This window comes from Carlito syrichta, unplaced genomic scaffold, assembly GCF_000164805.1.
Source record: "Carlito syrichta isolate Samal-C Ts95f unplaced genomic scaffold, Tarsius_syrichta-2.0.1 Scaffold232137, whole genome shotgun sequence".
In the NCBI taxonomy this organism is placed as follows: domain Eukaryota; kingdom Metazoa; phylum Chordata; class Mammalia; order Primates; family Tarsiidae; genus Carlito; species Carlito syrichta.
In genome coordinates this window covers 83627-92423 of record NW_007176233.1, presented here as the reverse complement: position 1 = coordinate 92423, position 8797 = coordinate 83627, and the positions used below count along the sequence as shown (strand labels likewise).

General features: G+C 48.4%; 1 gene segment (V, D, J or C); it reads left to right on the top strand.

The window, feature by feature from the left end:
• The first annotated feature begins 2825 nt into the window (after nucleotides 1–2825).
• On the top strand, nucleotides 2826–7081 carry LOC110595046. The segment is given in 4 exon segments: nucleotides 2826–2853; nucleotides 2995–3117; nucleotides 5143–5280; nucleotides 6900–7081. Coding segments are annotated over 4 exon segments (471 nt in total).
• Nucleotides 7082–8797: the final 1716 nt, after the last annotated feature.

Sequence of the window (8797 nt, the reverse complement as noted above, 5' to 3'; positions counted from 1 at the left end):
CTAATGACTGAACAGACAGACACCTTTCTGAACAAACAAAAAGGAGTGTCCCCAAAGGAGATAATCAGACAGAGAAATTACCTGAGGAATGTTGAGTACCAGGGCTTACACTAGCCAGTATCAGGAGAACACAGGTGGGTAATGAGAAGGTAGAAACCTGTAGGCGAAGCTCCAGCCAAAAGAGACCAGACTTTCCTCAATCCTTGGGACTTCTGGCGTCTTCTGTCAGGAGGTGAGTATCCCCACCCTCCTGTATCAAGTTTCCTGACCAGGGCTGCACTCAACTAAAGACTGAGGTCAGGAGGCCCAGGTGGACACCAGGAAGCAAATCTCCTGCCCCTCCCAACTGCACAGGTCATCCCAAGGCCGGCTCCTCATTCACTCTGTTCACTCTTCTGAGGAGATTCAAACCAACAAGACCACACTGGTGTGTCTCATGAGTGACTTCTACCAGTCACCGTGTCTGTGACCTATAAGGCACACAGCACCCCCATCACTCAGAGCATGGAGACCACCCAGTCCTCTGAATGAAGCAGCAACAAGTATGCAGCCAGCAGCTACCTATCATTACACCCAACCTGTACAAATCTAGCAGCAACCACAGCTGCTTTATCACATACAATGGGAGCACTGTAGAGAAGAGAGTTGCCCCAGCACAGTTTTCTGTGCCCACCCCCCACCCCATGGAATCTTGAGCTTGGCAGCCCAGGGGAAGTGTCTCCACCCATGCCAAGGCATCAACTCTTCTCCCTGCATCCAATAAACCCTCAATAAATGTCCTCATTGTCCATCCGAAATTCCAGTCTTTAATCATTTTTGCTTGCACACTTTCCATTCTACATTCAACCATCCTCAAAAGTGACAGCAACCCCTAGATCTAGTTACAAAGCAACCAGGCCAGTGCCCTGATGTTTCTATGAGGGATACTTACTATCATCCTACCCCCACTGAATATTCCAGTAAATGTTTCCAGGGAAATACCCTTAGAAGTACCTAGGCCTGCCAATTCTTTCCCACTTCACCCAGTGATTCCTGAAACACTGTGCACAAGACGTTCCCTGGCTACAGGGATACAAACACTCCTTCCATTTCCGGACACCAGGATAAAGTCTGAGGTTTTTTTTTTCTCAATTATTCTGAGACCTCACAGTGCACATGATCCTTCTTCCACGGTGTCTTTCCATCTCTCCCTCCAAGGAGATATGCTCCTCTACACTTGTAAATATCACCCATCAAAATCTAGAGCTCTGCCCTTTCAATAGGGACTCACCCTGCTCCACATGGCCCCTGACCTCTGTCCCCACAGAACTTCCCTGTGGTTCTCAATACTGAAATCTCAATACTGAAATCAGTTTCACACATGGAAACTGATCAATAATATCATAAAACTCGCTCGGAGCCTATTGTTATACAAATCACTAATTGACTAGCTCTATTCAAGGCCACTGAGGGACATCAATCAGGTCTGCTCTTCACTGACTCTATCACAAGTATGTAATGTCCCAGTGACCACAAGTTGTCAACAGGCTGATGAGTTCAAAGTCAGTGACAAGTTTCACAGTTCTACACTATATCTTCAGGACAGTGGGGCTTATGATCAGCTGAATCCTCTTCTGAATGCAGTGGGGGATCTGATCTTTAACACACATCTATACACAAATCTCCTGTGCACATGCCCATATTGGTTAGCAATCTCCCAGAGATGATCAAGAAAGGCTCAGCTGGAAGACACTGTAGTGGGACTCAGGTTGGCAGACGAACAAAGAGAAGCCAGGGATCTGCAGTCCCTGAGCTTTCTACCGGTGGAACTCTCCCTGTGACGGAGGAGGGCCAGGGTTATTTGTCCTGGCCAAGAGTGAAACAGGAGACAGGAGGAGCCTGGAGGGAGGGATTCTGGAAAATAAGCAACAGGCAGATTTCAGAGCTTAGTGGAGGCACCTCCTGTGGGGGACACTGTTTTGAGGGCAGGGTGGCAGTTGTGTGTCATTGGTGTAAGCTCTACAGGTGATGAGCCCAGACAGAGCACTTGTGTGTTCAAGCACTGCTCTGAACATGCCCATCCAGTGTAGTGTGCCATGTGTGTCCCCAGGCTATTGTGTACTCAGTCTGGGTGACACTTGAGAACACAGGAGGCCGTGTAATACCCATGGACACGAGTGCCTGTGTATACCCGATGGAGCTTGAGGGAACAGGCTGGACCTCTCCATTCAAAGAGTTCCTGGAAGAAACTCTACTGGCAATGGAACCCATGATCCTTCCTACAACATGAGGAGATCTATGTGTTCCATTCAAGCACTAATCCAGCACTCCTATCCTCCAGGGATGCTGCTACTTTGTGAGCTCTGGAGGGGGACATGTGGGGTGATCATACACTATATCTTCAGGACAGTGGAGCTTAGGATGGGAGAGCTGGAACTCAGAACTTGCAGTGGTACCAGTATCCTTCGGTCAGTGTAACTCTCCCCATAAGGGTCTGAATCTCTCTGGGGTTTTCAACCATAACCCCTCCTGCCTGCTCACAGGATCGTTCTCTCTCTCCCTCTCTCTCTCTCCTCCTCTTTCTCTCTAAGACATTCTTCTTTGGACCTTTGAACTCTTGGAATTTCCTATCAGAGTATCTGGGCCCCCAGGGACCAGTAAACAGGGAGCTGATGTTGGAGCAATTCCTATTCCCCCACAATTCCTATTCCAAGCCCTTCCTGTCATGACTTCCAGGATACTTCCTCCACTTCCCAGCTCCTCAAATAGGTCTCAACTCATTATCCCCATGTTGTGACTTCTCTTACCTCTTCCCCTGTGGCACTCGGGAAACAGCTGACCCAGCCATGCCGCCCCCTCCCAAGAATGCAGTGGGTATGGAAAGGATTCTACATACCTCTCAATCATTATCATGATGGGGATAAATGGATTTCAAAACCCTTGAGAAAGAGATGAGTTGGAAAGTGGGAGGTGACCCATTCAACTGCCCCTGATTCCACCTGCCCCTGTGGAAAGGAGGCTGGACCCTGAGCTGCATGAACAGTTGTGGAGGGACTGGGTGGATCTCAGGAGGGTTTGTGTATGGGGCTGAATCATGGTGTGTTTTCTTTGGCCTTGGCACCTGGTTGACCATCCTTGGTGAGTATCTTCATTGGGGATTAGGGATGAAATTTTGAGGGAGTGGTTTTATTCTTTCTTTTCTTTCTAGGGCAAGGGTCTGAATCTCTCTGGGGTCTTCAACCATAACCTCTCCAGCCTGCTCACAGGATCTCTCTCTTTCTCTCTCTCTCTCTCTCTCTCTCTCACTCTCTCTCTCGTTCTCTCTTCCCCCACCCCCAGACATTCTCCTTTGGACCCTTGGGAAGTTCTACTCCCTCCATCAGAATATCCAGGCCCCCAGGGACCAGGAAACAGGGAGCTTGGGTTGGAAAACTAGGACCATGAATTTGGGAAGGATGTTGGGGACAGGACACCCTTCCAGTATTCTTTCATCTGTTGGTTACAGCTATGGGGAGGCTTTACACTGTGTGAGGACAGGCCTTGACTGTAGACATGGAGAGAAGGAGGTAGAAGTGGGAGAGTGACAGAGATGCAAGAAGAATGTTCTTTGAGAAGGTGACCCTGTGGTGCTGCAATCCTTCTCTCCCAGGATAGGCCGGTTGCTTTTGGCAGTGTAGCGCTCAGGACTCTAAGGCACAAAGGCTGCCATATCTGCATCCCAATGAAGATGAGGGACCCCAAATGGGACGCTGAAGGAAGGGACTCCTGATAGGCAAAATGACAGGGCCTCCACGGGAAGAAAGATATCCCAGGACTTCTAGATCCCAGGATTAGCTTCTTAAAAGGGGACAGGCTGACCATCCTAGGTGAGTGGCTTCTTTGTCCTCCTCCCCTGCCCTCTCCAGGGTTTGGTTCAATTTTACATTTGTTGTTTTCTCTCTATCTTGTGTCAGACTGTGGTCAAGCATTCTCCCAGACCTCAAACCCTGGGACAGGAATTTCTCCCCACACTGCTCAGATACCCATGTTCCTCAGATGGTCACTACAACCCTTCACTATTGAACATAGAGACTGGGAGTGAACAGGATGATCAACTGAGACTACTCCTCTGTCTGTCTCTTTGTTTGTATATATGTATGGATGGATTGATGGATGGATGAATGGATGAATGGATGTCTCATTTACAGGGGTCCATTGAGTCTTCAGGATTTGCTCTGTCTGGTCCTGCTCATTGGTAACAGTCTGCCTGGATCACATTATGAAAGGAAATGGAGGACTTACAGGTAATAGGAACAAGGGAAATGAAGGAGTGACCACATCAGAAAATTATTGGACCCTGAGAGAACAGGAAAAGGTAGGAGGTGGTAGGGCCTCCCCAGGATTCCATGGGGTGTCACAGAGAAATCCCTGAGTTGCCTTGAACTCAGGAAACTGAGGCAAGAGGGGAGAAGGAGAGGAAGAATCTAAAAACAAGAGAGTCAGTAGAGAAGTTATCTAAGGACATGGAAATCAGGAAGGCGGGTTACTGAGTCTCTGCAGAATGTACCCCAAGAAGCAGGATTCCCTGAGCTTACTGATCCCAAGGCAAGAACCCGAGATCAAAGGCATAAATAGCACCTATCAATTCATAGGCAGAGGGACTCTTAACATCAAGTCTGACAACTAAAGACCAGGACAGGCAGATAGACTCACTCAGATGATCAAAGGCACTACTGCAGAGACTCCAAGAAAAAAGAATTGAGTAAAAACAGAACACTTAGGTTAGACCCAGAGCATGAACTACAGACATGTTAAGTAAGAAAATACCCCACACAGAATCAAACATGAGAACCTGAGATTTCAGGGGACAGACAGATAGTTCCAGACAGACCAGGTCAAGATGTTGGGAGGAGGTAGGAGGAGGTGACTGGGGCCAGCTGTCTATGCAGGAGGATAAACCTAGAGGGTCTCAAAACCTCTTGGTCATGGGCAAGCAGGCTCCAGCGTTCTTAGACCTGACAGAGAGTGGTTCAGGAACACCTGACCCACTTTTCAAGAGACACTTTGACTTATATGAAGGGTCTTGAAGTGGCATAGAGTGCCAGGCCCCTCCTCACACACAAAGGCCGAAGCTTTCCATAGAGAAACAAAGACTGAACTCCTATTCTTCCCTGACCCCCACAGGTCAGCCCAAGGCTGGCCTGTCAGTCACTCTGTTCCCACCATCCCCTGAGGAGCTCAAAACCAACAAAGCCACACTGTTGTGTCTTGTCAATGACTTCTACCCAGACATAATTACAATGGCCTGGAAGGCAGACAGCTAGCCATCACTCAGGGTGTTGAGACCAATGAGCCCTCCAAAAAGAGTAACAACAAGTATGCAGCCAGCAGCTATCTGATTTGTCATCTGACATCATGACTGTGGAGACGTCATGATACATACAGCTGCCTCATCATGCATGAAGGAAGCACCATGGAGAAGACAGTGGTCCCTGCACAGTGTTCTTAGACCCTGGCCATCCACTGACCCATGGAAGCCTAGAGCTTGGGAGACCAGGGGAAGGATCCTTGCCCATGCCAGGTTGTCAACCTTTCTCCCTGCACTCAAAAACCCTCAAAAAAATCCCCCGTTGTTAAGCAGAAATTCCAGTATTTGCTCATTTTTGTGTATATACTTCCATTCTATATTTAACCATACTCAAAGGTGAACAGAATTCCTTGATGTGGGGACAAAGCAGCCATGATAAGCAACCTGCTGTTTCTCTGAGGGATACTTTTACTGTCATTCAACAACCACTGAATATTCCAAACCAAGGGAAAGACCATCAGAAGGACCCAGACCTGCCCATTGTTTCCAACCTCTCCCCCTGTGTTTCCTGCAGCACTTTGTGTAAGTCCAACTCCAACTCTAGGTACCAAGAAACAAACCCTCCTTCCAACCCCCTGGTTCCTGGGAGAATGGCTGAACTCACTTCCCTGTTATCTTGGGCCCTAAGAGTGGGCATCATCTTTCGTTCAAGATGTCCAGCCACCACCTCCTCAAAGGTTATACACTTCCACACTTGAAAATCTCACCTAGAAACAGGTGACCAGGACAGTTGCCTATTACACAGAAAAAAAAAACTCACTGGAGAAGCAGATGCTTTTATAGAAATTCCCATGGCAGTGGAATCCCATAGAGTAGAAACAAACCCAGGTTAATAACTGGGTCTGTGGAAAGGCCCTCACTAGAAATCCACAGTCTACTGGGCCACCTGGAATCAAATCCCAGGTACTGAAACCCTTGCCACCAGGCAGTCCAGAGGAGTCCTTGTGGGGAGGCAGGGCAGGGGCAGCATAGGTGGTGGCAGGAGGTTTGTGGGCAAGAAACTTCCTCCCTGTCAGAGAGAAGAGCTTGGACCTAAGACAGGCAAACATTATCACAAACAAATGAGCACAGAAAAACTGATGGGAGATGTTCAGACAGACACACTGGAACAGGCAGAAACTTGAGGGAATTTAGGGCCCCATAGTCAGTTTCATCCAAGATTGGGGGAACAGTGGTGGGGATTGGTGAGTGATGAGCAAGAATAATAAAGAAGCATATTCAAGGAACCCTGCGACTTTTAAGGGTTGGGCACAAGGGAATCTTCCACATAAATGTGAACTTCCCAATGCTCCACTGAGCTGACCTCAATCCAGCAAGGGCACATCCTGAGGTCCCTGTTCTGAACCTTAGCCCTGTACCCACTTCAAGACTGACATCAGAAGCCCCATGATAGACACCATTCCTCTGACCTCCCGCCCACCACCTTTCCCCACAGGTCAGCCCAAGGCTGCCTCCTCAGTCACTGTGTCACAGCCCTACTTTAAAGAGCTCCAAGACAGCAAGGGCAAACATCTGGGCCTCACGAGTGACTGCCATCCAGGCATCACAATGGTGACCTGAAAGGCAGTCTGCACCCCTGCCATCCAAGGTGTGGAGACCACCAAATCCTCCAAACAGAGAAATATTAAGTATGTGGTCAGCAGCTACCTGACCCTGACACCTGAACAGTGGACATCTTGCAGCAACTACAGCTGCCAGAAAATGCACAAAGGAAGCACTGTGGAGAAGACAGTGGCCCATGCATGGTGTCTTTAGGCCCAAGACCTGTCCCCACTCTGGGGCTTAGAGTTTGGGGATCCAGCATATCTCTCTCTCACTCCAATTGATAGAGCCATTCTCCCCGCACCCTATAAACCCTCAATAAATATCCTCGTTGTTAATCAGAATTCCATTGCCTCTCATTATTTTTGATCTCATATTTGAAATCTCCCTGGACTCTTCCTGAGGTGTGGGGGACTCCTGTCACCCAGTGGTTAGTAGCCCAAGGTCAAATAATAATCTGCTCCTGCAGACATCATTCTAGGAGGGGTCTTACTCAACCAGATTTCTTTTTCCAAACTCTCCACACAGAGAGTTAGCCTGGCATAACTTGGACCAGGTGGGTCTCACATTCTCCAGATTCTACATCCTCTCAACAGAGGCCTAACCCTGTATTATCCAGCATCTCCAATGTGCCATTGGTGTCTAGCCACATCTCTGGAGTAAAGGGAGTGCCAGAAGAAGTTCCTGGTGTGAGGCCCTGGTGTGTCATCTCTCCTCCCAGCAAGACTCTGATGTTCATATCACTCCAAGTCATTGCAAACTTCAGTGGAAGAATGAACAATTTAATGATAATCAAAACAGCTAGTGAGGCTCTCATCAAATGCCTTGTGAATCATACTGTGGATATATTGAATCAAATTGGGAGTGCTGCTGTTCATCTGTGGTTTGTAATTGAGTTTTCCTGAGGATTAAAGACTTGATACTGTGACTGGTGAACATGGGGTAGACTTGCTCCACCCGGAGTCATCTCCCAAATCACCCCAATAAGTCCGGCAGGGCAGAAGTTCCAGGAGTTGATAGCTGGTCCTGAGACCTTCCCGGGGTCGAGATGCAGCCACTGACTCCCCAAGCCTGAGTTCAGCGCTGCTCTTAGGCTCTGTTTTCCTGCAAAGTTGTTCTAGCATCAACAGCTCACCGGTCTCAGGCTGTACACTGCCAAATATGTTCCCGGGGTGACTGGTGACTTCCAGAAAAGGCACTCATGTCAGGTCTTCAGGCTTTATTGCTGTTAGCTGGTTGGATGGTCAATCCTTTCATCTTTTGGATGGGAAGAAGCTCAGAGGGCTGATGCTTCCATCACCTTCTTGGGAGGTGGCAGTGATTGTTTGGAGAAGGACAGTAAATGAGCTATTCTCTCTCACCCAAGAAAGCGCCTCAGGAAACAGGAAAGAAAGTAAATGCAGGTGGTTCAACATTTTATTTTTGAGTTGGCGTCTCACTCTGTTGCCCAGACTGGAGTGCAGTGGCACGCTCCCAGCCACCGCAGCCTCAATCTGCTAGGCTCTGGTCATCCTTCTGCCTCAGCTTTCCTAGTAGCTGGAAATACAGGTGCACGCTACAATGCCCAACTAATTTTTTGATTTATTGTAGAGATGAGGCCTCGTCAAGTTGCCCAGGCGGGTCTCGAACCCGCGGGCTTAGGCAATCCACTCACCTCGGCCCCACAAAGTGCAGGATTACAGGCTGAGCCACCGAGCCCAGCCGGTGGTTCCACACTGTTCACCTCTTTACAAACTGGCCATCTGGTGTGCTGCTATCCTACAGAGTGAACATTTAAAGTTAGGGCCATGGTGAGCTCCATCATGTAAGTGAATCTGCCCTTGGAATCCATTGTTAATGTTTCACAATGGTGACAATGTAGAACAAAATCATGAATTTCGCTGCAACCTGGATGGAACTAGAGTCTATAATACTGAGTAACCTCTCACA